This window comes from Talpa europaea, assembly GCF_964194135.1.
Source record: "Talpa europaea genome assembly, chromosome: 11".
Taxonomy (NCBI): domain Eukaryota; kingdom Metazoa; phylum Chordata; class Mammalia; order Eulipotyphla; family Talpidae; genus Talpa; species Talpa europaea.
This window is the reverse complement of record NC_140078.1, coordinates 617,256-644,650: the sequence shown is the minus strand read 5'-3', so window position 1 is coordinate 644,650 and position 27,395 is coordinate 617,256. Positions and strand designations below refer to the sequence as shown.

Sequence of the window (27,395 nt, the reverse complement as noted above, 5' to 3'; positions counted from 1 at the left end):
CGAGAGAGCGGGGGAGGCGCCCGTGGGTGCAGCGCGGCGCCTGGGTGAGTTTGCTGCCCGCTGGCGCTGCGCACACTCCCGCCGCTGCGGGGCTGGCTTCGTGGCAGGGGCTGCGGGTGAAACGGGACGCGGCGGCCTCACCCCCTCGCTGCCTCGGGCGTCCGAATCCCGCTCCCGGCCGAGAGCCGATGCCGCAAATCCCGCCAAGTGGAAGCCGACCCCCCCATTGTCGCGGGGGGCAGGGGGGGCTGCGCAGAAAGTCGCAAGGATTATGTTCTCAGGCCCAGAGGCTGCTCCAGGGGGATTCCAGGCTGGAATTAAAATAAGCCCTAGGAACACTGGTTTTCTGGTCTTAAATCTTTGAAACTCTTAATCCTAGATTATCAAATGCAGAGTCAGCCCAGAAATGAGCAGCTCGGCCAGGCCGGGGCAGGAAGCGGGAGCCGCCGCTCTGCGCCTCGGGGCGCCCCTGCTCCCGGCCAGCGAGTGGGCTGAGGAGGCCATTTCACGGGCCGTGCCCCGGGAGCTCCCAGGCGCCTGGAACACGGAGGCCCAGGCATCTCTTTGGAGCCCACTGGGGCCTTTGCGGGTCGGACCTGGGCCCCCCCAGAGGCCTCTCCGCCATGGAAGGGCAGAGGCAATCTGGAAGCTTCCCTGCAGCCGCCCGGCCAAAGGCGCCTTTCCCAGCCTCAGAGCGCGCCCCACTGTGTCGCCCCCAGACCCAGCGTCCACGGGCAGCCAGCGAGGCCGGCGGCCGCGTCCTTGTCATGACTGCAGTGGCCACGTCATCCACGGCACCGTGCGGGCAGGAAATGCTGTTTCTGCTTCCCCACGCTGGCCCCACGCCCTCTGTGCCCACCGCCAGGTCTGGGCTTTCTGGGCAGCTCTGGGGCTCCCGGCCCGTCTCTGCCCCCTCCACGTGTCTCCATAAGTGGCTTCAACACCCGAGCAGCGGCCTGCGCGTAAAAGCCCCCCAGGGCGGGTGCCACCCCGAGAGGCTTGAGGCCCAGCCTGTGCCCATATTGTGAGACAGGGACGAGGGGCCGCCCCACAGGCACCCGGGCAGCATGTGACCCAGGGAGCCCCTGCGGGGTGCGGGCTCCTACTGAGGGGCCCCGGCCCCACACCCTGCCTGGCGCCCTGCTGTGCCGGCTCCATCCCCAGGGGCAAGACAGCCACCAGAGGCTACAGGGGGTACACACTGTTCTCAGGCACGGGGGGTGGGCTCCCCACTGGGAGCACCCCCAAACCAGAGCCCCTGGACCGAGAGAGCACCAAGGCATCTCCCGGGACCCCGCGGGGTGAGCGCAGGCCTCTCCCCAGCCCAGAGACTGCGGTGTCTCCAGGCACTGGGCCCTGTCCGTCTGGACGCAGCCCAGGTACCAGCCAGCCCCAGCTTCTGCCCCCCACTCCCCGCCGCCCCAGGGCCACCTTCCCCATGAGGAGCAGTGCCTGCCCCACAAGCAGTCTCCTGTCAGGAGAAGGACAAGGCAGCGGGGGTCAGCTCGGCCTCAGGCACCCACCACACCTCCCGCTGGGTCCAGGGGGTCGCAACGGGGCTGCCAGTGCACCGGCCACTTGGTCCACCTCCAGAGGTGTGGGCAGACTGTCCTGCAGGAGTCGTTAGGGCCCCCTCACCCCTCGAGACCCCCTCATGCCTCGCCCCTAGGAGGGTCTCGCAGCAAGCAGTGGCGTGAATCAGCCCCGGGCAGTGGGGAGGTGGCCGCGGCTGCAGACATCACTGCGCATTTCTCCTTCTCCGGGGAGGAAGGTGGGGCTTGGCGAGTTATTTTTAGATCCATCTCATTAATAATTTACCTGTTTGCAGTGGCCGCGCCTGCCGGCGTGCGGCCCCGCTCGGCGTGCGGGAGACCCGCGCTCACCCAGTACAGTGACCGTCTGTCCCGGCGGCCATGTTGTCCAGCAGCCTCGGAGGGAGGCGGGAGGTGAGGAGCCGACTTCACCGAGAGCAGGGTCATTGCCAGGCTGGGGTGTCGGGACCCCATCCTGGTGCAAAGGGGAGCTGGAGGAGGGTCAGCAGCCCACACCCAGCCCTCCCCCATCTCGTGGGGCAGACCCAGCCCCACGCCCTCGGGGCCCCCGGCTGGGCCAGGACCCGCGCAGGCGGCCTCTCCAGAGGCCCCTCCACCACCTCCTGCCCAGAGGCCTGGCCCTGCAGAAAGGACAGCGTGGGGGGCGCTGTCTGTGCAGGGCGGGCAGGCCCCAATGCCCTCATCGGCGTGGACAGAGGGCCACGGGAAGGGGCCGGTCACCCCAAAGTCCTGCTCTCAGCCCCACGCGCCACGAGAGTCGGATTTTAAAAGAAAACTGCCCGTCCGAGTCCTGGGCTGCAGAGCGGACGCGCCCGTCTGGGTCCTGGGCTACGGGGTGGGCACACCTGCCTTCCCTGGGGGACCTGGGCAGGGCAGGGGCGGGCGTCAGCTGAGGGGGTCAGGGCTTCCTGCTAGACAGAGAAGTGGCTGCGGGCGGCTGGAGACCCCCGGGGGCTCCAGGAAGGGTGCAGTCTGCTTCGGCTCAACGCTGCCCGAGGAGAGGGGCCGACGTGCTCAGGGTCCCCGTGGGAGGGGTGCTCAGTCCTCGGGACTTAGGCCGTCGCTGGAAGCGCCACGCGGGGCAGGGGCCCTCAGCGGCCAGAGCGGCCGCGGCCCAGAGGCTGGCTGGGCAGCGGAGCGGGTGGCGGGCGCGCGCGTGTGAAGCGGAGCCATGCGGCAGCACACGGGGCCTGACGCGCGACTTGAGCGTGTCTTGCTCAAAGGGCCTCCCCGGGGTCTGTGCAGGGCGGGCAGGCCTCGCGGCCCCAGCCCTGCCTGACAGACCCCTCGGCTTCCGAGCAGGAGTCGGGGCGGCGATTCTGCCAGTCCAGGCGCCGCGAGGCAGGGCCTCGTCCGTCCAGCACGAACGGGGCTGCGACTCCCTCCCGCCGCTGGCCGCCCCCCCACGCGCTGGGAACCAGCCTCCCGCCCGCCACTCAGCACCCCCCCCCCCCGCTGTGCTCCAGTTTCACGCTCACTCAGTGAGGCAGAGCCCCTGCCCGCAGCCCTTCCGCAGCGCCGGGGAGCTCGGCCGCCGGGCACAGAAGTTGTTTTAATGCAGACGTCGCTTTAAACTGCCCTTTGCCGTCTGCACTGCCCACAAGAGCAAGCGCGCGGGCGCGGCGCGTGCAAGAGGGGAGGCGGGTGGGCACGCCTGTCCCCCGCAGCCCTCGCGGCCCTACTGTGCGCCCCCCCGCGCTTTCCTGCTTTCCCAGACGCGACTCCAGGGCCAGGGCCGCCCTGACCCGCGAGCCTGCACAGCATTTGGAGCCAGCGCAGGTCCCGGCTCCAGACGGTGACCGCGGGGCCTCGCAGCAGCCGGCGCGCCCCTCGCCAGGGACCGACAGCCGGGGGCGCGGCCCCGCGGGGTGTGCGAGGTCCCTGCAGAAGGAATAAAATCTCTAAATAGGAGATGGCTTCTTTTCAGCAGCTTCACGATTCAGTCTCCCGTGAAAAAAATGCAAGTCTGGGTGGAAGGAGGAGCAGAGAGCCCGGTCTCCGCCCACTGCTCGCGCGTCCTCCTGCAGGCGTCCTGGCCCCCCCAGCCTGCGCTGGCGCCGCCCCCTGACTCTAGCCCCTTCCCACGCTGGCGGGGGCGGAACTGGTGTGGCCTGAGCCGCAGGCCTGCAGGTTGTACACTCATCGCTCAGTTCCCTTCTCTCACCTGTGTGCCTGCTCTGATAACACCCCCAGCGCCAGGGACACCCCAGCACCCCCAGCGCCCACACCCCCAGCGCTGCCCCCCGTGCCGGCCCCCCCAGCACTGGCCCCCAGTGCCACCCCACCCCGTGCCCACCCCCCAGCGCCACCCCCTGTGCCTTGCCCCACACCGAGTCCAGAATAAGTGGCAGGTGGGGCCCTTGTCTCTCCAGTCTAGACCGGCCAGCTTTGCCCATCTCCCTGTGACCAGCTCTGTGGGTGCAGAAGAGACGCTCTCAGCCACAGCCCCCAGGGAGCAGCCAGGCCGCCAGGGAGAAAGTCCACCTGCTTGGCCTTGTACCCTCAGCGCACGTGGTCGCCGCTGCCCGGCCGGAGCACAGCCCTTGTCGGACCTTCCTTGGTGGGGGTGGGGGCTCCCCAGCCAGGTCTGCTGCCCGCGGGAGGCGGGAGCCAGGCTGGGCGGACAGGCTGGGCTGAGCACAGGCTGGGCGCCTTGTGCCCGGTCAGGCGGTCACCGCCTGAGACTCCGCTGGCGCCGCGCGGGGGTGAGCGCAGGTGTGCACAAATATTTAAAATCACATGAAAACACAAGCCTGTTTCCCCTCCGGGGTCTCTTCTGGAGCCCTGGCGCTCTCGAGCTGCCAGGCCCACGTCCGTGCCAGGCCGAGCGGCTCCCGGGCCCCGGGCTGCCTTGTCTTCGGCGGGGCCCGTCACGGCTGGAGGTGGCTCCCCCTCAGCCAGACTCCTTGGGTTTCCCAGGCTCGGTGCCGTCATCCTTTTCAAACACCCTCTAGATGCAGTTTTGGGTCTTGTTTGGTCCCAGCAGTTATTTCAGAATGTTTTTTAAAATTACTGAAAGGTCTTTTTTTTAATGCTTTCGCATTAAATTTTCACTGCGTGTTCTAATAAAGGACAGCGGCCGACTCCGCGTGGGAGGGACTGGCCACTTCATCACGAGAGGTGGCCACGGGCCCCTCAGCGCTGGTTTTCCACAACCCGTCTGCCTCTCCAGGACGGCTGGGGGAGCCCGTCTGCCCTGCAGCCCCCACTGACCTCGGTAGCCGGGACGTGCCTGGCCCGTGTTGGCCCCAGTGCAGGCAGCTGGGCTGCTGGCTTCTGGGGGCAGTTTCAGGGATGCCTTCGCCCTGGAGGGGCGCTCGGGGGACCTCCTCCCCATCATGTCCCTCCCTGTTGTCCCCATCATGTCCCCACCGCTGTCCCCATCATGCCCCCCTGTTGTCCCCATCATGTCCCCCGCTGTCCCCATCATGTCCCCCGCTGTCCCCATCATGTCCCCCGCTGTCCCCATCATGCCCCACCACTGTCCCAGCTCGAGACTCTTGCCTGGTCTAGGTGACAGTCCTGCTCTTGTCCTCCGCCGGGCCAGGCCGTGTGTTCCTGGATTTGGTTGACCCCCCCCACTGGTGCCATCTCGCTGCCCCGCCCGGGCTGCCTACTGCTCGGGCTCCCGACCGGCCGCACACTCCCTGCAGTGGACGCTGCTCCGAGCCGGGTTGTGCGGGCTCAGGTCTCCCCGCGTGGACAGCACTGGCGGTGTTCGGGGTCAGCACACGCTGGCGCCCAGCCCTCACCCGCAGGAAGGCGGGGCTTTCTCCTGGGGCTTCAAGACGGCTGCTGGCTTCAAGCAAGGATAAGAACCAGGAGCACAAGGGGCCTCACCCTCCATTTTCCCTTCAGATTCCCGTGGGGGCTGCTCTGCACTCTGGCCGCCGCCTCCCCGGGCCGAGGGCCCGCTGGGAGCACTGTGTCGGGCCTGACATCCTGCCCGGAGCACCGTGGCCTCTGCAGGTCCCTGCTCCCTGCGGGCCTGTCCACTTGGCCTCGCCCCTCCCTGGCCCCGACGCATGCCTGCCCGCCGCCGCCCTTCCTGCTCCCAAGCCAAGCAGGCATCGCCGGGCCCCAGAGGCCGCCAGACGCTGAGCGCGGGCACCCGGCGGGCCAGAGGGTGAGTGTGGGCACCCGGCGCGGCCCTGCCGCAGGCTGACCCCTGCCCCTTGCAGATCCGGTCCGACAAGGACAACGATATCCCCATCCGGTACAGCATCACGGGCGTGGGCGCCGACCAGCCCCCCATGGAGGTCTTCAGCATCGACTCCATGTCCGGCCGGATGTACGTCACGCGGCCCATGGACCGGGAGGAGCGCGCCTCCTACCACGTGAGTGTGGGCCCAGCGGCTCCCTGAGCAGCCGCCGCACCCGCCGCCTGAGCCCGCCGGGCTGAGCAGGCCCCCAGGGCTGGGGTTGGGGGTGCTGTTGGGGGGGCTGTAGAATCTGCAACTTAGCACATTCCTGGGGATGCCCGTGTGGCCCAGGCCCTCCCACTCAGCTCTGCCCCTTCTCCTGCCGCCCAGGGCCCGTCCTCCCAGCAGGCCCTGCTCCGCCCCGGAGGCGCCCTGCAGCGTGCTGGCCCCAGGCACCCCGCATGGGAGGGCTCGAGGGGCAGCCCCGCTCCTGGCCGTCTGCCCTGCAGCCCCCACTGGCCTCGGTAGCCGGGACGTGCCTGGCCCGTGTTGGCCCCAACGCAGGCAGCTGGGCTGCTGGCTCCTGGGGGCAGTTTCAGGGGTGCCTTCGCCCTGGAGGGGCCCTCGGGGGACCTCCTCCCCCTGTGACAACCCGCCGCAGGACCCCGTGAACGGAGGCATGGAGGTTCTTCTGGACACCAAGCCCTTGGCCAGGGCCCCGCCCCTTCCCTACCCCACTCCCCGCCCTCCTCCCGCCCCTGCCGCCGGCCCCCCAGGACCCTTCCAGAGTGCGTCCTTCAATGTGCGGGCTCCAGAGGGTGAGCAGCCGGAGCCCGGGGACCCTTCACGGAGTGAGTGGGGAGAGGAGCGAGCAGGGCAGTCCTCCCTGCACCAGCAGCGCTGCCAGGGCCCTGCCCGTCCCCCACCCCCACCCAGGGGTCTCCATCCGCGCAGCCGCCCCCGCCATGGCCCCTGGGCGCTCGGCCCTGCGCATCCCCTTCCAGGACGTTGGGCGCCGGCTCTGATGTCCGGCCGGTTCAGAGCGCCCTGCTCCGCCCGGCCCGGGTGACCACGCCGCCCCTGCCTGGTGTGTCCCGGGCTCCCCGTTTCCGAGGCTGCTTCCCACACCTGGGGGTTGCTGTGGCCCAGGAGCCCCCATGGCCCCTGCGCAGGTGGCTCTCGGGCCTTGGTCTCAGGGGCTCAGGACCACTCACGCGCCGGCCGCTTCCCTGGCCCCAGCCCGGTGCTCCCCCCTCAGCGCTGTGGGCCACGCGCTCCAGGCCCAGGGCTGCTGGCCCGGGGTGTCCGAGGTGCCGGTGCGGTGGGTGGGCCAGTGAGAGGAAAGCTGGGGGAGGGAGGGAGGAGGAGAAGGAAGGAGAGGGACACAAAATCGGGGCATGAATCCCCTGGAACATTCCAGTCCCATCCCTTCCCTTCGTACCTTGAAAACACCCCGAAGTTCCTGGAGCCCCTTTCCAGCAGGGACAGAGGGGCCTTGGCTCCCAGGCCCCGGTTTCCATGGCGCCCCAAGAACAGACAAAGGTTGGGCCAGCACTGGGCACCCCATGAACCCCAGCCCCCCAAATTCAAGGCCCCCATGGGTCCCCACCTTGGGCTCCAGTCGGGGCCCCCACCCCCTCTGGGCACAAGCGGCCGCTGCAGGTGGCCATGGCCCCCGTGGTCAGTGGCAGCGCATGGTCCGAGCAGGCTGGGGGTCCTGGGTGGGCGGCGCGGGCTCCCTGGGCTTCCGGGTGCCAGGCGCCCCTTTTGTGCCCCCAGAGCCCTCCCCATTTCCACTGAGGCGCAGCCCCCCACGCCCCAGCCTGCCCCGGAGCCCAGGGCCGTCAAGTCCGGGTGCTGCGGCAGGCGTGGGCCTCGGCCCGCGGGCTCTGACCGTCCGCGTCCCCTCGCAGCTCCGAGCCCACGCCGTGGACATGAACGGCAACAAGGTGGAGAACCCCATCGACCTGTACATCTACGTCATCGACATGAACGACAACCGGCCCGACTTCGCCAACCAGGTCTACAACGGCTCCGTGGACGAGGGCTCCAAGCCAGGTGAGCCCCCGCCGCCCCGGCCGCCGCTCACTTGCGAGTGTGTGGGGGAGACCAGCCTGCGCCCCCCTCTGCCGCCATCCCGCTGGGCCCCATCCCCGTCTTCAGCTGAGAAGCCGAGAACCAAGGGTGCGGCGTCCGCGCTCACGGCACCGGGCGCCCGTCTGGGCCGGCGCCCCCGCCCCAGGGAACAGACCTGCCGCCTCCGGGCCTTGCAGGTGCTGCGCCCCAGCCCGGGTGCCCCCACCCCGCGTGACTGCACCTCTTCCTCCTCCAGCCCCCACGTCGTCGTCTCCTCCCCCAGGCTGTCCTCCCTGCCCCTCCCGCAGCCCCACCCCCGGGGTCCTGGATCCTTCCCACCAGTCTGCTTCTGGGGCCCCGCCCTGCGGGCAGACGGTCTCCTTCACCACCGAGTGCTGCGCGGGCACAGGATCCTGGGAAGACACCCCCAGCCTGGCCCCCCAAGGGACTCAGCGGGCTGGGAAACCCAGCGGACGGCGGGCCGGGGTCCCACCTGCCGGCCCGGAGCCGCGCACGCCCCCCCACACCACAGCACCCCGGCTTTCGGGACACGGGTCCCAGGGCTCGGCATCGAGCTGCCCAATGACCTCATGGCGGGACCGCCCGCCTCCCCTGCACCCCGCCCAGCCAGACCCCCTGGCCAGGGTCCGCGCGTTGCCCCAGCCCCGGCGGAAGAAGCCCAGGGTTGGTTCCTCTGCACGAAAGCAGCGCCCGGGGCAGGCCCTGCTCCCCGAGGCCTCCTGGCGCGGGGTGGCCCGTCCTCTTCGGGAGGGGCGTGACTTCGAGCGCTCAAGGCAGGAGGCGCCGCGCTGCGAGGACGTCCGGGGCCCTCCTGGACGCCGACCCGCTGCGCCACCGCCGTCGTGGCCGCTCGCGTGTTTATTTTATTTCTGAGCCGGAGGAGGAGCCTCGCGGGTGAGGCCGCGGCCGGATGCGCGGGTGCGCGGCCCCTCGAGAGTCATCTGCATCCTGAGAACTTAAACCGTAGCCTCAGTGATTTGAGCAGAAAGCCAATTACGGGGCTGAATTAGTTTTCAAATTAAACTGCAATTGAAGCTTGTGAAATTAATCCTGCAGGCGCGAGGCAGTTTGTACAGGGGTTCCGAGGGGGGCCGAGGCCCGGCGCCCCCACGCAGCCTCACCTGCGCGCGCTAATAAAGGGGCGCAGCAGGCAGCACCCCTTTCGGACGGACGCCTCAGCAAACGCCAGGGAGGAAACTCAGCCCCGATGTCAGTTCCTTTGCTGAAAGAGCTCAGATGCTTGTTCTGGGGGCGGCCCAGGAAGGAGCCGCCCCACGTCCTCTGAGAGCCGACGGGGTGCTGACCCCACGTGGCGGCGCCCAGTTCTCTCTGCCGGCGCAGGCAGATGAGGACCCTGGCTCCCCGGGAGCCCGCAGACCCTCCTGTGGGGACAGCAGCAGCTCAGCTACTGCCCACGAGGTCAGCCGGGCCCGGCCTTCCCTGGGAAGGAGCCTCTGGTGGGACCCACAGAGGGGCTGGTGATGTCTGTCCTGGGGGTGGGGAGCAGCAGCGCCCGGGGCACACAGTTTGTGTCTGAGCTGCCTCCTCTCTCGTAGGCACCTACGTGATGACGGTGACGGCCAACGACGCTGACGACGGCACCACGGCCAATGGGATGGTGCGGTACCGGATCGTGACCCAGACTCCGCAGAGCCCGTCCCAGAACATGTTCACCATCAACAGCGAGACCGGGGACATCGTGACGGTGGCGGCTGGCCTGGACCGCGAGGTAGGGGGCGCCCGGCCGGGAGCGGGGCTGGCCCTAGAGCCTGTGGGGAGGCTGGTCCCAGGCCCGCGGTGCGCCCTGCGTCCCGCTCCATGAGGGCAGGGCCCTGGGATGCCGCCCCCTGTGGTGCACTGGGTGACGGGCTGGGGGCGGGGCAGAGCCCCGGGGATCTCAGGGGGGCCTGCCCAGGCAGACGGGCCCTGCCGTGGGGGTGGGTTGTGCGCTCGCTGCCCGGCCCGGCTCAGAGGTGGCTGCGGGGCAGCTGGGGAGGGGCCCTCGGCCACGAGCGCGAGCCCCAGGGGAGGGTCGCGGGTAACGCCCCACAAACCAGACGCAGCCCTGGGGAGCGAGGGCTCCAGGCGGCCCCGCCGTCGGGGTTTCACGCCCTGGGAGGGCAGCGTGGCGGGACGGCTGCGTGCACTCGCCCTGCACACACGGGGCGGGCCGTGGCCCGGGCAGCTCGGGCAGGGAGCGGGGCAGGCGTGCTCGTGGGTGTGGCCGCCTGGCCTGGCCGGGTTGGGAGGGACCCCAGTGCTCGGGCCAGGCCGCTGCTCGTGGCCCGCGAGGCAGGCAGCACCGGGGCGGGAGACCCTGTCAGCTCGTCGCCGCAGCCCGTGGGCGCACAGAGCAGGTGGGTGGTGCCCGAGGCCTGGCTGGGAAGCTCATCCGGGAGGCCTGGGGCCCCGGTCCTGCGAGCCCCGTGGACGTGCGTCCAGAGTCGAGCTGCGCCTGGCCCGTGCCTGGCTGGCGGCTGCCCTGCCCGTCGCTGCCGCACTGAGGCGGGAGCCCTCCGGCTGGAAAGGGAGCGGCAGCCGCGGGGGGGCTTGGCGTGGGGAGCGGAGTCTTGTGTTTCCAGCAGGTTCGGCCCAGCAGCCTCCACTTAAGGTCCCGAACCGACAGCTTTGGGAGTGGGAGCCTGGGGGCAGGCAACTCGGGGTGAAGCCCCCCGCCGGCCAGCTCTCCCCGCACGGCCAGCTCTCCCCCACCGGCTCTCCCCGGCCAGCTCTCCCCGGCCAGCTCTCCCCCTCCGGCCAGCCCCCGCCGGCCAGCTCTCCCCCACCGGCTCTCCCCCGCCGGCTCTCCCCCGCCGGCTCTCCCCGGCCAGCTCTCCCCCTCCGGCCAGCCCCCGCCGGCCGGCTCTCCCCCACCGGCTCTCCCCCGCCGGCTCTCCCCGGCCATGGCTCACCAGCCGCGCAGGCGGCAGACGCCCCCCTCCTCCTAAGAGCCCGGCCCTCGCCACGCACACGCTGAGGGGTGGTATCTGGGGAACGCAGACACCCCTCTCCAGACCCCAACGAGCCGTCTTCGGGAGGGGAAAACCCACAAGCACAACTGCCACGTGTCTAACCAGGCAGCGCTGTGTGAACTGCGCGATCCCACACGATGAGATGTCAGGGGAGCCTCGGGTAAGACCCCGGCTGTGTCTCCCGGCCGGCGGCGACGCCCTCCCTCAGCCTGTCCCCGTCGCCTGCTTCCTCATTAGAGTCTTCACGGCCTAACAAGGGGGCGTCGGCTCCGCGCTGAAGGTGACCCGGGCTGCCGGGCACGCGCCCCGCTCCGCGCCTGTGCGGGGTCAGCGCCGGCCCCGGCCCCCTGAGCTCTGGACCCCGCGGGGAGCCCTTTCGCTACAGGACACCCACAGACACAACACGTGGGGCAGAAAATCCTAACGAGGTGCGAGGAGAGGGTGGTGCCCCCTGCGCCGCCGGGCTGGACACAGGCAGCGCCTCCCCAGCAGCCACGCTGCGCTGACCCCGCCGCTGTTCTGCGGCTCGTGGGGCTGCGGGGCCACTTCACAAGCTCCCACTGTGAGCCCAGCGTCCAGAGCCCACACTGAGCCGCCGCCCTCGGCCAAGAGACTGAGCCCGATGGGCCCGACAGGATGGGGACCCCAGGCCTCAGACACCCCAACCTCCCATCGCCCCCCTGCTGCCCCTCTGGGTTGACCTGGCTGCCGCTCAGTCCTGGGTGCCGGAGGTTGAGCTGTGCTGCACCCCGATTTCCGGGTGGGCACAGCTCAGGGGAGCGGATCTGGGGCGCAGGGGGCAGGTCCGAGGGTGGAGGCCAGGCCCAGCCTGCCCTGGCCGGGCACCTCGACCGGGTCACAAGCAGCCGCGGCCAGACGGGGCGGGGGGCAGGGGGGCAGGCATGCGGTGCTGCCTTCTGGAGACACACGGTTGCTTTATCTGGGCCAACATTTAAGCAGGAGTTTCTGTCCACAAATCCCATTTCTAGAGACTTAAGAGCCAGAGGCTCTAGTGTTGGGGCCCACCTCCGCCGGGTGCCCATGCTGGCCTGTGCCTGGCAGGTCCAAGCCCCTCCCGCCATGGCCCAGGCACCAGGCCCCGGACCGGCTGGCCGGTCACTCAGCCGGTTCACAAAGCCCTGCGCCCACACCCCTGACCAATGCCCTGACCCTGTCACCCCAAGGCAAGCCCGGCCCCACCAGCACCCCATCCCCCCGCAGACTGGGCACCTCACGGGGGGCGCACACCCACACAGCTCCTCCGTGGGGCCAAGTGATCGCCCAACCCGGCAAGTGTCCGCCCCGCATGGTGGACAGACGCGCCGTGCAGTCCTTCGGGGTCGGGAGCTCAGACCCTGCCCTGCCTGTGGACGGAAGTCACCGGCCCAGGCGCCCGTCTCATGACAACCCCGCATGCGGCTCGGGGACCCTCAGCCTCCTCGGGTGTGGCGCGCACGCAGGCGCTGCATGTGGATGGGCGCATGCGGCTTGAGCGCAGAGCTGTGGGGAGTGCGTGCAACCAGGGACGCGGCTCACGGCGTCCTTCCTCCACCGGAACTTGACACTGGCCAGGCCACATTTTGATGAATTCACTGCAGTCCACGGCCGGCCGGCCCGGCTCAGACGCCAGGGGGGCAGCTGGCGCCAGTGGGGGCGGCCCTGGGTATGCAGACCGGGCCCCGCAGCACCCTCTTTGGAGCCCGGGGGGTTCTATGCCGGCGCAGGCTGTCAGGGCACAGCCCGGCTCCTCCCCTGCCCTGGCAGGCCCAGGTGCACCACTCTGGGATCAGGGGGCCCTCTGGCCTCGCAAGGCCTCATGTCACCAGCGCCTCGCGGGCAGGCGTGACACCCACCACAGGGCTGGGGCTCCCTCACGAGCCGCACCACCAATGGTGGCCCTTGGGACCAAGCACGGGGTCGGGGCTTTTAAACAAATGGTTCGGCCCCAGCCCAGCCCGGCGCCCCTGCTCAGCAGAGAGGGACAGACTGGAGACTGTGACCCTGTCCTCAGCCTCCGAATTCCAGTCCCGGGGGCATCTGGCAGGGAGAGCACTGGCCGCAAGGCCGAGGAACACCTGCCAGGGGCCCAGGGCAGCCAGGGGCTCGGCCTCAGCCCCGTGACCACGCGGGGACCCCACCAGGCCCCGCCGGGCCCCCCAAGATGCCTCCCCTGCCGCTGGAATTCTCCCCCACCCACCCAGGAAAGACACCCCCAGCTCCCCAAAGTAAGACCGGCCTGCCCTCTAGTGGCGGCCAGCCGCACACACACGAGCTCCCACACATCCGTGCACACACGATAGTGTGCGTGGGCCTGCGTGTGCGTGTGTGCGTGCATGCATTGGTGCGCTGCACCCGTGTCCATACACACGTGGGTGTGTCCTGTGTCCAGCATGGACTGCTGCCCTCAGTGTCCCCTAGGGGTGCAGCAAGCCCCCGCGCCCTGGGGTCCACCATGGGGACTAACAAGGTCTGCCCGTCCTCTCTGGGAAGCCACCCCCCTCAGCTGCATGCAGCAGTGTGTCCGTGGCCCCAAGGAGGTGGGGCCTGCGCTGAGCTGGACGCCGACAAGGGCAGGAATGAGGCCCTCAGGGCCATCCCTCTCTGCAACCGTCCCTCTGGGCTCCCCGGGCTCCCCCTGCTGCCCTCGGCCCCTGCACCACGTGACCCACATGCAGAGCCCCGGTGCCTGGACGAGACGGCCACCCCTCCCCACGGGCCTGCACCCCGCCCGGTCAGAGGGGGCTGTGGCACGTGGCGCGCGGGCCGACAGCCAGTGCCCTGCTACTGAGGGCCCTCAGCCCCACTCCGCTGGGGACACGCGCCCAAGTGTGGTGACGCCCGCTCTCACCCCCAGAAAGTACAGCAGTACACGGTGATCGTCCAGGCCACGGACATGGAGGGCAACCTCAACTATGGCCTCTCCAACACGGCCACGGCCATCGTCACGGTGACGGACGTCAACGACAACCCGCCCGAGTTCACGGCCAGCACGGTGGGTGGCGTGGCGGGGCCAGCCCGGGGCCGGGGGGCAGCCCGGGGCCAGAGCAGTGTCCGTGGCACCTCAGCCACTGTGGGGCCGTGTGCACAGGGCCTGCGGGCACCCAGCTGGGGCAGTCGGCTGGAGGGGGCCAGGCCCTGCCCACAGGAGGGGGTGGGGAGCACGGAGAGGCCCACAAGCAGCGCTGCCCAGGACTGTGGCAGAGCCCTGGGGGCCGGACAAAGGGCGCTGCAGTCTTCAGAAGGCCGCACCCTTGTCCTCCCTCCGTGACGGACTCTGGCGTCCCCGGGGAGCTAGAGGCTCCCCACATCTCCTCGGGCCCCCTAGGGGTGCCAACACCGCGGGCCGTGCCCCCTGCCTGTGGTGCCCCAGAAATGCGACAGGCTGCAGGGGTGGGCAGGGCGGACCGAGGGGAGGGTCACAGAAGTCGAGGACCTCAGGGTCACCCCTGCATGCTGTCCCAGGGCCCCCGGGGCCAGGCCCTGGAGGACTGCGTTGGGTGAGCCCACGGCCACGGTCCACATAGTACCGCGTCCAGCAGGGCGCCCCCAGCACCCCGCCCAGGCGGCCCCCAGCTGCAGCCTCCGCTGTGAGGGCACAGCGCCATCTAGTGGGCAGCTGGCACCTGGCGGCAGGAGGCTGCAGCCCACCAGCCTGAGGGTGGCGGCTCTGGCGGCTCGGGATTCCCTCCACGGGCAGGAAGGTCCCACCGGCCCCCGTCTCGGGAAATCTGGACACGCAGATGCAGCTGCGTCCTTGGGGTGCAGGGAGAATAATGACGCTGGACTCCCAGCCCCTGCCGGTCGGCCATGCCTGCGGGGAGACCCAGCTGCCCGCTCTGGGGGTGCAGGAGCACGTGGCCTTGGGACAAGGGCCCTGGGGAGGGGGCTGGCCTGGCTCGTCCCTCACGGTGCTCAGGGCTGAGTCAGGAGCCTTGGCCCACCCAGGGCAGATGGCCAGGTGAAGGACACCCTCCCAGGGACACTGTCCTGGCCAGCTGCTGACCACTGGGGCACCAGCCCCCAGGTTTCCAAACCTGGGTAGGAGGGAGGCAGGCTGCTTGGTCCCCAGGGAGGACAGGATGAGGCTCCCCGGGAGGCCCCAGGTTCCTGGGGCTGCCGGGCTCAGAGGGCCTCCTGGTCAGTGCTGGTGGTGTTGGGTTTGGTGGGGAAACAGGGGTTGCTGAGGGGGCTTTGTTGGGAGACAGGATGGACAGAACCCCCGGAAACTAGGGGCGCTCACCTCGGTGTCCACATCTCTGCGCTGGCACTAAGTTCTGAAGCCCGCATGGCCGGGGCAGGTGGCCGCACTGGCCGGGCTGCAGGATGGCAGTGCCCGCGGGCACGGCAGTCAGGCCCTCCCCCCACCCCGGCACACCCAGGGGCTGGGCTGCTGCCTGGCTTAGGGGGAGGGGCCCCACCGGCACATGGAGCCAGCGGGTTTCAGAGGGTCAGACGTGGAGCCACGGCTCTGGCCTGGCCCCCACAGGAGGTCCCCTGGGGGGGTGCCTTCTGCTCCCGCCCCCCCAGTCTGGTTTCTGCTGCCTCTGGAGCCTCCCCCAGCAAGCTCTCTCCGCGCCCCCGTTGGTTTAATTCTTCTCTCCTTTTTAAAAGTTACTGCATTTCTGGCTGGGTGATTCACACCCAGAACCGTCTGGGAGGTGTGACTGCTGACCCCCGCCTGGCTGACCCCGGCCCGCTGACCCCCACCCGCTGACCCCCACCCACTGACCCCCGCCTGCTGACCCCCGCCTGCTGACCCCCACCCGCTGACCCCCGCCCACTGACCCCCGCCTGGCTGACCCCGGCCCGCTGACCCCCGCCCGCTGACCCCCGCCCGCTGACCCCCGCCTGGCTGACCCCGGCCCGCTGACCCCCACCCGCTGACCCCCACCCACTGACCCCCGCCTGCTGACCCCCCGCCTGCTGACCCCCGCCCGCTGACCCCCGCCCACTGACCCCCGCCTGGCTGACCCCGGCCTGCTGACCCCCGCCCGCTGACCCCCGCCCGCTGACCCCCACCCGGCCTCCACTGTAAGTCCTCTCCTCCCTGGCGATGCCGCTCGGGGCTCTCAGCGGCCACCCACATGCACCGTCATCTAAGCAGAGCGCGGGAGAGGACCGGCTCTCAAAGGCCGGGTGTGCCGGGTGCGGAGGCTCCACCTCCAACACAGGACAGGGCACGGCTCTGCCCCACTCCCGAAACACAGCCGGCCAGCGCTCTGCCTGGCAGGTCACTCAGAAGGCCCTGGCAAGCCCAGCAGCTTAGTCAGTGTCCACTACACTCACCCTGGCAGCTTCAATAAGAGAGAATTCATCTCACAGAAACTGAGAAGTCCTAGAAGGTGGACTTCAGGCACGGCTAGATCCAGGATTCAGCGGGTGATAGGACCCTCCCCTGTGCCATAACTTCTGGGCTGGTTTTCTTCTCAGGCTGCACCCCTGGGCCTCGTGACCAGACCTCAGCAAAGTCCCCTCAAAGTACCCCATCCCTCAAAGTACCCCATCCTCTGCCCAAAGCCAGGCTGCCCCGGACCCTACCTGGGCAGCAGCAGCTGTGGTGGGCCAGTGTTCCCCACCCCCACACTTCAGGACCGCAGTCAGGCAGGGCTCCCGGACCCTCAGCGCTGGCATGGACCGTCCCTGGAACGCGGCCTCGGCTCTCCCTCCAGTGGGTTCCGTTCCCCACACCGTGTCCGTGGCCCACACCGCCCCTAAGCCCCCAAGGGCAGGGGCCTGTCTGCCTGCTCCCCCTGTGCCTCCAGGCCCGGCGGGGAAGCCTGTGGGGCTCCGGCACCCCCGGCAGATGATGCACCCACAGCCCCACCAAGCCCTCACCCACAAGAGCCCGGCTTCCCACTATGGGTCCTGAGAAGCCGGGTGGGGGGCTCGGGCCGGGGGTGCAGTTAGGATCAATAGACCCAGTTTCCAGTCAAACCTCAGTGGCTGGCTCTCGGGACTGACCAGACCCCAGCTGCTCCGCCAGCCCTGGGAAGTGTGTTGGGGGAGCACACATGGTGCGGACGCGTGTGCGTGCGCGTGTGTGTGCAGGAAGGGCTCGCGTGTGTGTGCAGGAAGGGCTGCTTTAGGCGCGGGTCTACGCGCGTCTGAGCCCCGGGCCTTGCGGGCCTCAGCTGGAGGTGCCAGAACCCTCTAGAGATGCCGTGTGGGCCCGGAGCGGGGGGGGGGGGGCAGAGGGCCCCCAACCTCCCGAGCTGCCCCCCAGCGCCTCACGGGCTCTCTCCTGACCTGCACAGTACGCGGGGGAGGTCCCTGAAAACCGCGTGGAGACGGTGGTCGCAAACCTGACGGTGGTGGACCGAGACCAGCCGCACTCGCCCAACTGGAACGCGGTGTACCGCATCATCAGCGGGGACCCCTCGGGGCACTTCAGTGTCCGCACAGACCCCGTCACCAACGAGGGCATGGTCACCGTGGTGAAGGTGGGTGCTGCTCGCTTCGCCAGGCGCCGAGCTCGGCCCCGTCAGGTCCCCGGAGCCGCGGTCTCAGCGGCCGTCCCGCCTCGGTGTGCGAGACCGGGGGGGCCCCCGCGGGGGACGCGCCGTGCCTCCCGGGGCCCCGCTCGCCCCCGTCTAGTAACCTGGGCTTCTCGGCTTAACCCGTCCTTGCATTCCCGAGACGCACCCGGCTTCGCTGGGTTGGCCGCCCTCCGCACAGGGCAGCAAGCGCGCGCCTCCTACCTGAAGACGCTCCCTGTCCTCCCCGAGCAAGCGGGAGAGCCCGCCGCGCCCACGCGGGCTCGGCCGTCGAGGTGACAGACCACACTGTTGGGGCAGGTGCCTTTTGTTTGGCTCCCCCAGACCAGCTGCGCCAGACGTAATTACCCAGCGCTGGAGTTGGGGGAGGGGGCGAGGGAGGGCACCGCGGCCGGCAGGTGGTCGCAGGGTTCTCTGTGCGTTTGTCTTGGGGCGGGATGAATAGGGACCCGCCGGTTCAGGGTCTTTTACTAATTTTGGTCACCACGTTTCTCTAGAAAAGTGTTCTCCATCTAAATGTGTTACTTGACCTCTGTAAGCCTCCGGCACGGTGGCCGTGAGCCATCTTCCAAGCCGCCTCTCCCCACGCCCGCCGTCCATGTCCCCCGGAAAGGCAGATCAGGAACGGCGTGAGGCAGCATCGGTCACTGACAGCTTAGCGAGAAGCAGCCTAGCAGCCCTGGCTAAAGCACTTTGTGACGGGGTAGCGCACGGGCGACGAGAAGGGAGGGTAAGAAAGGCAACTCACCGCCAGATGGACCGTGTCAGGTGTAAGAAAAGCCACCTAGGATCCCCCCCAGCACCCAAATTCCCAATTGTCTCCAAATGTCTGTTTTTTATCAATGGATTCATTCCGGGCCTCCTGGACCAAACCAGGCCAAGGGCCGCCGCTCCTTGTCACGCTTCTGGGGCGTGCAATCCAGAACCGCCCCCAACACACAATTGTCTCTATCGGTGCCCCTGACTCGCTGGAGAAGCCAAGTCTCCTGTCCTGTGGAATGTTCCAGAAAACTGATTTTTCTGTTTAAGTCCTGGTGCTGTCTGGTCTGTCCCTCTGTCCCCTGTCTTCCCATTAACTGAAGGTCGGATCTGGGGCAGCATCGTGAGGGTCTGGCACCTGGGCTGGGCCGGGCCACGCCCTCCTTGCTCGGGCAGTGGCCGCCTCATGCCATCGCCTGTGTCTCCGTGGCCCCCTCGCGTATCAGGGCCTGTCCTTGGACTGGGCAACCCCTTCCAGGCCTTTAATAGCCGCATCTGAAAGCCCCTGGTTCCAAATAAGGCCCCACTCGCCAGTCCCAGGGCATCTCTGTAGGAGACACCATGGCGCCTGGGCAAGGCGGCCAGACCGCAGGCCCCTCACCACACTGGGTGCCGAGCGGAGCAGGAGCCAGCCGTGCGGGGGCTGCGGGGGGCGCCCAGCGGACTCTATAGCCCCCAAGGAGCCCAGCTGCCCCCCACGCCCAGGGCGGAGGGCAGGGCGAGGCAGGACCACGACTCTCTCCTCCTGTCGGCCAAACCCCAGGATGCAGGAGCCAAGGGAGCCTGCGGCATGGGATCTGCGGGGACCTGCCTCCTGGGCCGGGCACAGGGGTGCTGGAAGCTGGGTGGGGCGCCCTCCCCCTCCAAACGCTGCGGCTCAGGCAGGGCCTCGCTCCTCGCAGGCGGTCGACTACGAGCTGAACCGAGCCTTCATGCTGACCGTGATGGTGTCCAACCAGGCGCCGCTGGCCAGTGGCATCCAGATGTCCTTCCAGTCCACGGCAGGGGTGACCATCTCGGTCATGGACATCAACGAGGCCCCCTACTTCCCTTCCAACCACAAGCTGATCCGCCTGGAAGAGGGCGTGCCCCCCGGGACCGTGCTGACCACGTTCTCGGCAGTGGACCCCGACCGCTTCATGCAGCAGGCCGTGAGGTGGGGCCCAGCCGCAGGCTCCCCGCTTTCCAGGTGGAAGGGACCCGAGACGTCCAGCGAAATCCGCAGCCCAGGGAGTCCTGGGGGCGTGCATAAGGGCACTCCCCAGGTCAGAGGAGCCACGGGGTCCCCCAGCCCACCGGGCGCAGGTGGTGAGCAAGGCCGCTGTGCAGCAGGGCCCGGGATCCTGGAGGTTCCCCGAAGAGGTGAAGGCTCGGACGCCCGCGCCAGCCGCCTCCCACCTGCTCCTGTTTCCCCACCGCGCCTGCCTCCTGGGGTCCCTGGCAGGGGGGCTGTCCAGCCGGGTGGTTGCAGACCCATGGGCACTGTCCCTCGGGGTGACCCAGAGCACCACCCCACCCCCAGGTACTCAAAGCTGTCGGACCCCGCGAGCTGGCTGCGCATCAACACCACCAGCGGGCAGGTCAGCACCGCGGCCGTGCTGGACCGCGAGTCTCTCTACGCCAAGAACAACGTCTACGAGGCCACCTTCCTGGCAGCCGACAACGGTGCGTGCCCGGCCCCGCCATGGGCCTGGGCTGGGGACATGAGGCCGTCTGGCACCGGAGCGGGGTGGACAGCATGGGGGGGGCCATATGGGCCCATGGCCCACGTCCCCAGCCTCCAGGGCCGTCCCTCTCCTGACCGCTGGTCCCTCCAGCCTGCACACTGGGCCACACGCCGCCGTGAGACGGGGCTGCTGCGTGCCCAGCCCGTCCACTGAGCCGCCAGGACAGCAGCTGGGCCCCTCTGCCCCATGAGGCCCCCCACACAGGGCCTTATAGTGTGCGGCCCTCTCGAGGCCCCGCCCGGGCGCCCTCAGCAGAGCAAGGACAGGCAGGTTGCTCAGCAGCCTCCAGAGCAGCCCCTGGTGCTCCTGGCGCCCCTGACCGCCCGTACGCAGCCCCATGGCCTGTGGTCACAGCGGAAGCGGGCCTGGGAGGGCCGGGCAGGGCCTGTGGGAAGGCGTGTGCCTGCCAATGAGAGGCGCGGCGGCGAGGGCCGGCACAGACTGGGAGCTGGAGAAGCGGGCGGAGAGGGGCCGGGGCCCCACGTGGGGCTGGGCTGGACGGGCTGAGAGGGCGAGCAGAGGCCAGTGGGGCTGGGCCCAGGGGTAGCCCACACCCTGCCGGCACTGAGCCCTGGGGCACCCACCCACTCTGCAGAGGCTGGGGGAAGGGCTAGCCGGGAGAGAAGAGCCCGGAAGCAGGGTCAGGGCCAGCGCACACCCCATGCTGGCGGAGCGGGGCCCAGGGCTCTGGGCGAAGCATGTGCTCCCTGCAGCCCAGGTCCGTAGAGCCTGTGTGGGCGCCGTGCGTGTGAGTGTGCAGCTGTGTGTGCGTATGTAAGTGTGCACGCGAGTGCCCTGAGTGTGCGCGTGGCTGGTCGTGGTGTGTGGGCATCTGTGCAGGGTCAGGGCTGCGCGGGCTGAGGGCCTCCCGGGGCTGTCGTGGTCCACCTGGGGGGCCGAGGGGCTCTGGCCTGTCCTGGGGGCTGTGGGCTGGCCGCAGCATCGCCTCGTGGTGAGGTCCCGATCCCCGGAGGTGACCCCGAGGTCCCGCCTGCCACAGGGATCCCCCCCGCCAGCGGCACCGGGACCCTGCAGATCTACCTCATCGACATCAACGACAACGCCCCCGAGCTGCTCCCCAAGGAGGCCCAGGTATGCGAGAGGCCGGGGCTGAACGTTGTCAACATCACCGCGGCCGACGCCGACATCGACCCCAACGTCGGCCCCTACGTCTTCGAGCTGCCCTTTGCCCCGGCCGCCGTGCGGAGGAACTGGACCATCGCGCGCCTGAGCGGTGAGCGCCGGGCGGCCTCTGTGGGTCGGGCGGGCCGGGGCTGCTCTGGGCACCCGCGGCACAGAGGCCGGGCAGCCCACGTGGGCTCTAGCCAGCGGGGTGTCGCGTCTCCTGCCACTGTAGAGCAGCTCCAGCGGGCCCTCGAGTCACATCGCCCCAAAACTACATTTCGCTCTAACAAGGATGAGCGGGGGGACCCTGCGACACTGGGTGCGGCTCCAGGCCCGGGCACCCGTGGGGTTCAGGCAGGGCCAGAGGTCAGGTGAAGGGCCTGACCCCCCACGCCCTGCAGATGCCCCCACACGGGCCACGTGGCTCCCGCTTTCCCTGGAGGGACAGAGCAGCGTCTCCCCAGACCTCGCCGACACCAAACAGAATCGTCCAGAAGCACTTTTCCAACTTATGGCCGAGACCGTTGTCTCCCTTTGCGGCTCTCGGCTACCAGGGGACGTTCCTTCATGTATTTTTGTTATTTCATTTCTTCTGTCTGTGCTTTGTCCTGGGGTGTTCTCCTTTGTTTTAAAGATGTATTTATTCATGCATCCAAGAGCTGGGGTGCAGGCCAGAGGTGCGGGGGTGAGAGGACTCCCCAGAGAGAGTGGGGAGCAGAACAGGCAGATCCACTGAAACCCACGGCTGAGGGGAGCAGCGGGGAGACAGAAGGGGTCTGCCACGCCCTGTGGGCTGCTCCCGGGCAGGGGATCGAACTCGTGCTGCAGAGGCTGCGGGCAGCTTCAGTGCTGAGACTTGGCCCCTGTGCCCCCGGGGGCCCCTGCGCCGGTGTGTTCTTGGGGGCGCTTTGCTGACTGATCTGGTAAACTCTTCACATAGTAAGGAGCCGCGTCCACGTCCCGACCACCGGGGTGAGCGGCTCTCGCTGCTGCTCCCACGCACCACTGAGACGTGTCGATGGCTGGGCCTCCTCGGGCAGCGGTCTCTCGGGGGCCGGGGCCGGCGTGCTGAGCGGCGGTGCTGACCGGCCCTGTCCTCTGCCCAGGGGACTACGCCCAGCTGAACCTGCGCGTGCTGTACCTGGAGGCCGGGGTGTACGACGTCCCCATCACCGTGACGGACTCTGGGAACCCGCCCCTGTCCAGCACGTCCATCATCAAGGTCAAGGTGTGCCCGTGCGACGAGAACGGCGACTGCACGGCGGTGGGCGCGGTGGCAGCGGCCGGGCTGGGCACGGGGGCCATGGTGGCCATCCTCCTCTGCATCGTCATCCTGCTGAGTGAGTACGGCCGTGGCGCGCCGCCCCGGGCTCTCCGCGGGGCCTCCCGGACGCCCCTCGTCCCCACCTCCCGGGCCGGTGTCCCTGGGCCAGGGGCAGCAGCCTCCAGGGTGGAGGCCGTGGAGGAGGGGCAGCGCCCCCCAGCGCACCCTGTCCGGAGCGGGGGCGCTCTCTGGCGGGGGTGAAGGTGTGTCTCTGCCCTGGAGCCTGTCGCCGGCAGGCGGGGCGTGTGCGGGCCGCTCCTGCTCCTCCAGCCAGCTTGGCTCCCCAGGTAGGGCGAGCGGGGAGGGCCCCAGGAGGCAGGACAGGGAGGGGTGGGCGCAGGCTCGGCTCGATGCCGGCCCCCACTCCACGCCCAGAGCCGAGGGGCCCTCCAGGCACGTGGGGGGAACCCGCCTCCAGCTCTCGGAGGGAGGGCGTTGCCGAGAAGGCCTTCGCCTCCAGGTCATCCCCTAGGGCGGGTCCTCGTCACCGAGGTCGCCACAGCTGCATCACGGGGTGTTCTCTGGCCCGGCGGGCAGGAGGTGTCTGTGCCGGTGGGGACGCACGCCAGCCGGCCCTGGGAGCGCCCAGCGCGGACGGCCCCCGGCGGCCAGTGGCGGGCGGTCGGCAGGGAGGGCAAGGCGGCCAAGGCGGCAGCGGGGCGCCCGGCCGGGGTGCAGCAGCCACGGGCCCCCTCCCGCTGCCCCTCACCGCTGCTCTCCGGGCCCCGGCCGCAGCCATGGTGCTGGTGTTCGCGGCGTGGCTGCGGCGCCGGGAGAGGGAGCGACACGCCAAGCAGCTGCTCATCGACCCCGAGGACGACGTGCGGGACAACATCCTCAAGTACGACGAGGAGGGGGGCGGCGAGGAGGACCAGGTGAGCCCCGCGGGCGGCGGGGGCAGCTCCCGGGCGCAGCCGTCGGACACGCGGCAACTCCCCCCCATGACCCCTCGGAGCCCGCGGGCAGGGGATCCGCAGCCCAGCCTGGCAGCGTGTGGGCACCACACAGGGCAGCGAGGGCAACCAGGGCAGCGAGGACGGTGGCCATCCCGGACGGCGGGGCTGTGGGCCAAGAGCAGCGGGGGTGCAGCGGGGCAGGTGGGGGGGCGCAGGCAGGCCGTCACAGAGCAGCACCCCCCCACCAACCCCCTAGGACTATGACCTGAGCCAGCTGCAGCAGCCCGAGGCCATGGAGCCCACGCTGAGCAAGGCCCCCGGCGTGCGGCGCGTGGACGAGCGGCCCGTGGGCGCCGAGCCCCAGTACCCTGCCAGGCCTGTGGTACCCCACCCAGGAGACATCGGCGACTTCATCAGTGAGGTGGGTGCCCACACGGCAGCAGGCGCCCCGGCAGGACTCCCAGAGAGCACCCCGAGACGCGCCGCGGGGCAGGGACAGACCCAGACCTGCTCCCCAGCACAGCTCCCTGGCCTGCCGGCCCCCCGGCCAGCCCCAACTCCCGGCCCCCCAGCCCCCCAGCAGCACCGTCGGCCCTGACCCCCGTCGTCCCCCTGGCTCGCCCGCAGCGCCGTCCAGCCCCAGCCCTGAGCCCCCCGGCCTGCCCACCCGCCGCCCCGTCCGGCCCTGACCCCCATCTCCCCCAGGGCCTCCGGGCAGCTGACAGAGACCCCACGGCGCCCCCCTACGACTCCCTGCTGGTCTTCGACTATGAGGGCAGCGGCTCCACCGCGGGCTCCGTCAGCTCCCTGACCTCGTCCAGCTCGGGGGACCAGGACTACGACTACCTGGGCGACTGGGGGCCCCGCTTCAAGAAGCTGGCGGACATGTACGGGGGCGGCGAAGAGGACTGAGGCCTCCCGGGACCCAACGGGAGCCGCGCAGGTGCCCAGGAGCCGCGGGGAGGCCGGGTCTCCTGCCCGGACGGCCCTTTCGTGGGTTCAGGGCCCCTCCCGCCCGCCCCACTGTCCAGCATGCTCGCCGCGGCCCGCCGGCCGCCCAGGAGAGCGGAGGCGCCACCCGACTTGACGCTCCCGCGAGCAGCCCTGGCTAAAGAACACGGAAGTGCCTTCCGGAGCGCGCCGGCCTCAGCCAGGAGCCGCCGCGGCAGCAGCCGGCCCGGCCCCGAGCGCCCGGCGGCCCGGCCAGGAGCGGGGAGGCTGTCGCTGTTTTTAGTCTCTTAAGGGGAAGAGCCACTTGGCAAAATTCACAAAGCAAAGCTTGTTTGGGGACAAACCCCAGCAGCCCCCCGAGCGCGCTGGCTCGGGCTGGGGGCTCCCGGGGCTCGCGGGGCGGCTGGGGGGCAGGCCCGCGCCGGGCTCTGGCAGCAGGAGTCCCAGGCAGCTGCTGGCACCACAGGAGCAGCTGAGCGCGTTCCCTCCGGCCCTGCCTGGAGACTGGAGAGCTGGGGTGGAGGCCCCAGGGACTGCCCCTGGTCTCCCCATCTCCGCCCTGCCATCCGCAGGGTCCCCCAGCCAACCAGGAAGCCTCCCCAAGGCCTGCTGTCACCCCAGGCGCCGCCCAGGGCCCCCTGCCTTGGGTGTCCGACGGAGCCACAGCCCAAATCAGTCCGCACCCAAAGGCCCCGGCACGAGCCCCCCCTCAGACCCGTCGGCAGCCGGCAGACGCCCTGGCCGGCCACCGGGCCGCGGCACTCTCCCGCCCGCCTGGCTGGGCTGGGCATCTGGCGCTCAGCGCCTCGCTGCTGTCCCGCTGTCCCACGCGCGTCCGCCTGCCCCCCCCCCCCGTGGACCCGCGGCAGCAGGGGGAGGAGTTCTGCCTCCGCTGGACGCTGGGGCGGCCCCAGGACACAGGAAGGGCCGCCCCGCAGCCTCTGTCCCTGCGGAGCAACCTCCCGCACTCCCCACAGCAGCCGGGGCAGGAGGCACCCCCGTGGGGCCAGCTCCTCTGCTCTCTGCGCCCCAAGATGGGTGAAGGCACCATAGCCCTGGGCAGGACCTGGCCTCGGTACCCCCGGAGAGGGTCCCGGCACCGACAAGGACAAAGGCTGCTGCTGCGGGGACACCTCGGCCGGCCTTGGGGAAGCCTACACGCCCCAGACCCAAGGCAGCGGCCGGGCCGGGCGGGGTGCACAGCCCCCTCCGGGGTGCGTGGAGGCGGGGGGGGGGGGCGGGTAGTCTCCCTGCTTCCCCGGGGGCCTGGAGAGGCGGGGCTGGGTGCCCCTTCCGCGTCTCCATGGGCCTCTGCTCCGTCCCCCCAGCCCGGGGTGACTGCTGCCACGCTCATCCTCACCGCCGAGCAGCTGTGACCTGGGAGGTGCACGCGTGTGGCCGTGGGGTGTGTCACGGACGTCAGGGTTCACCAGCCACTCACTCCCCTCACCATCCCGCTGCTCCCAGGGCTGCCGGGACCCTGGCTTGGCCTGTGCGCATTTGTGCATCGACCTCCTGGTTGCCTGGGAGGGGAGGCGGCACCCTGGGCTGGTGCCCCCCTCTGTGTGGCCTGTAGGGTGGGGGCCTCAGAGGGTACCCCAGTCCAAGCCCTGCTATGCCCATTGCCGGGGGCCTGCGGGGGGTGCTGCTGGGGTGGGAGCTGGAATCTCATTTTTGTTGGTTTGGGGGGAAGTTCATCCCGTGTCACTGCTAAGTGTGAACGTGCCGGGCATGGCCCGGGGTGGCCCCGGCTCACCTTGGGAGGCTGCACCAGGCCAGGGCTCAGCATCAGCGACACCTGTGGGCGCCCCAGGCACCGGCAGCCCTGGGCTGCCCGCCTCATGCACCCGGAGCCCGCCTGGCCGTCACCCACGCCCCCTCCCCAGCCTCCCGCGTGGCCAGCTCTGCCCAGGCAGCTACCCGCGAAGTGGGGCCCCGCGCCCACCCCGTCTCCACACTGCTGGACAGCGGCCCCTGGGCAGAGAAAATGGGGTTCCCACGCCCTCCCAGAGGGTGCCGGAGCTGCCCCAGGAGCCCACGGCACGTTAGCCGCGTGTCCAGCGTCCCCCCACGCAGCGCGTCCTCGCGCCATGTCCGCGGCGGGCCCGGCATGGGCGCTGGGACGTGCTGGGGCGGGGCTCGGCTTGCTGGGGGGGTGGTTCTGCAAACGGGGGAGCCCCGCACGGCCGCGCGGGGGGCCTGGGCCAGCGGGCAGCACCGGCCCCGCGGCCCGACGGCGCGTCCAGGGCGGGGCCTCCGCGAGCCTCGGCTCCCCGGGCGGGGCTGGAGGGGCGCCCCGAGACGCGTCTTCTCGCCGCCCCGTCTTCCATTCTGGTTCTTCGTTGCATGTTTCCCGACCGCGCGGCGCATGACAAGGCCGCGGGCTGGACGCCGGGCGCCGGGGGCGGGCGCGCGGCTTCTTTTGTAACCGTCGACAGCACAACTATTTTGTATTGTTGTTTGTATCATTTTGTACCAAAAAAAGGGCGAAGGGGGAGAGCGCGTCCTTGTTCTCGGTGTGGCAGCGCCAAGCGGCCGCGGCTCCAAACGCGGGGCGCGGGGGCGCGCGGGGCGCGGCACCTGCTGGGGAGGAAATAAAGTCCCCTTTGAAGTCGCCTCGGGCTGGTTCTTTCCGCAGGTGTCCCGGGCGGAGGGGCCGGCGGCCGCCCCTCGAGGGGCGCCGGGCTCCCGCAGACCGGCCGGGCGCACCCCGGGGGTCGCGGCTCCTGAGCTGGGGGCGCCGCCACGGAGGAGGCCGCGCCGGCGGGAACCCAGGGCCCACCCCGGGGGGCACAGCCAGGCCAGGGCCCGAGCAGAGGCCGCGCCAGGGCCCTCGGGGGGGGGCTTCCGCGCCTCCCCCAACACACACCGAGGTCAGCGGCCCAACGGAGCCCGCGCCCGCCCGTGCACCCCCGAGCCGTGAGCGCCTCTCCCCTGCCCAGGCACAGGGCCTGCCCGCCGCCCCCGGTGTCCTGGGGGGGACAGCCCAGCCGGTGAGGTGGCTCAGGCCTGGCGAAGGCGCAGGGGCTTCCCGCGCTCTGGGGGCCCCGCCTTCTGGGTCCCGCGGGGGGGGGCGCCCCAGGGGGGCAGCCAGGCACAGGCGCGGGCGGCACAGCCCCGGACCCCGCGGGTCCCTGGGGCGAGCTCAGCAGGGATGGCCGCGCCCCCGCCCCGCTGCCGCAGAGGCAGGTCAGCCGGCCCCCCGGCAGGGCCACTCGGCCTCCTCACCCCAGGCCTTTCATTGGGCACGAATTTGCGTCCACAAAGCAGGACAGAAACGGCTCCGGCTACCCGCGGGCAGCTTGGCCATCACAGCACAGTGAGCCGCGTGCCGATTTCGGTGCCAGCAGCTGAT

General features: G+C 70.3%; 1 protein-coding gene across 1 annotated transcript in view; it reads left to right on the top strand.

Annotated features, from left to right (window-relative positions):
- CDH4 (cadherin 4) overlaps positions 1-24,001 on the top strand; it is a gene marked incomplete at both ends in the record, with an annotated part of 123,483 nt that extends 99,482 nt beyond the window's left edge. Inside the window, 12 exons of the mRNA XM_084246592.1 lie at positions 5,735-5,890; positions 7,609-7,753; positions 9,349-9,521; positions 13,619-13,756; positions 17,019-17,204; positions 18,920-19,173; positions 19,540-19,682; positions 20,745-20,978; positions 21,976-22,209; positions 22,929-23,068; positions 23,346-23,510; positions 23,795-24,001. Of these exons, the coding sequence (XP_084102718.1) occupies positions 5,735-5,890; positions 7,609-7,753; positions 9,349-9,521; positions 13,619-13,756; positions 17,019-17,204; positions 18,920-19,173; positions 19,540-19,682; positions 20,745-20,978; positions 21,976-22,209; positions 22,929-23,068; positions 23,346-23,510; positions 23,795-24,001 (2,175 nt within the window). The remainder of the gene's footprint in view (positions 1-5,734; positions 5,891-7,608; positions 7,754-9,348; positions 9,522-13,618; positions 13,757-17,018; positions 17,205-18,919; positions 19,174-19,539; positions 19,683-20,744; positions 20,979-21,975; positions 22,210-22,928; positions 23,069-23,345; positions 23,511-23,794) is intronic.
- Between the last annotated feature and the right edge of the window lie 3,394 nt (positions 24,002-27,395).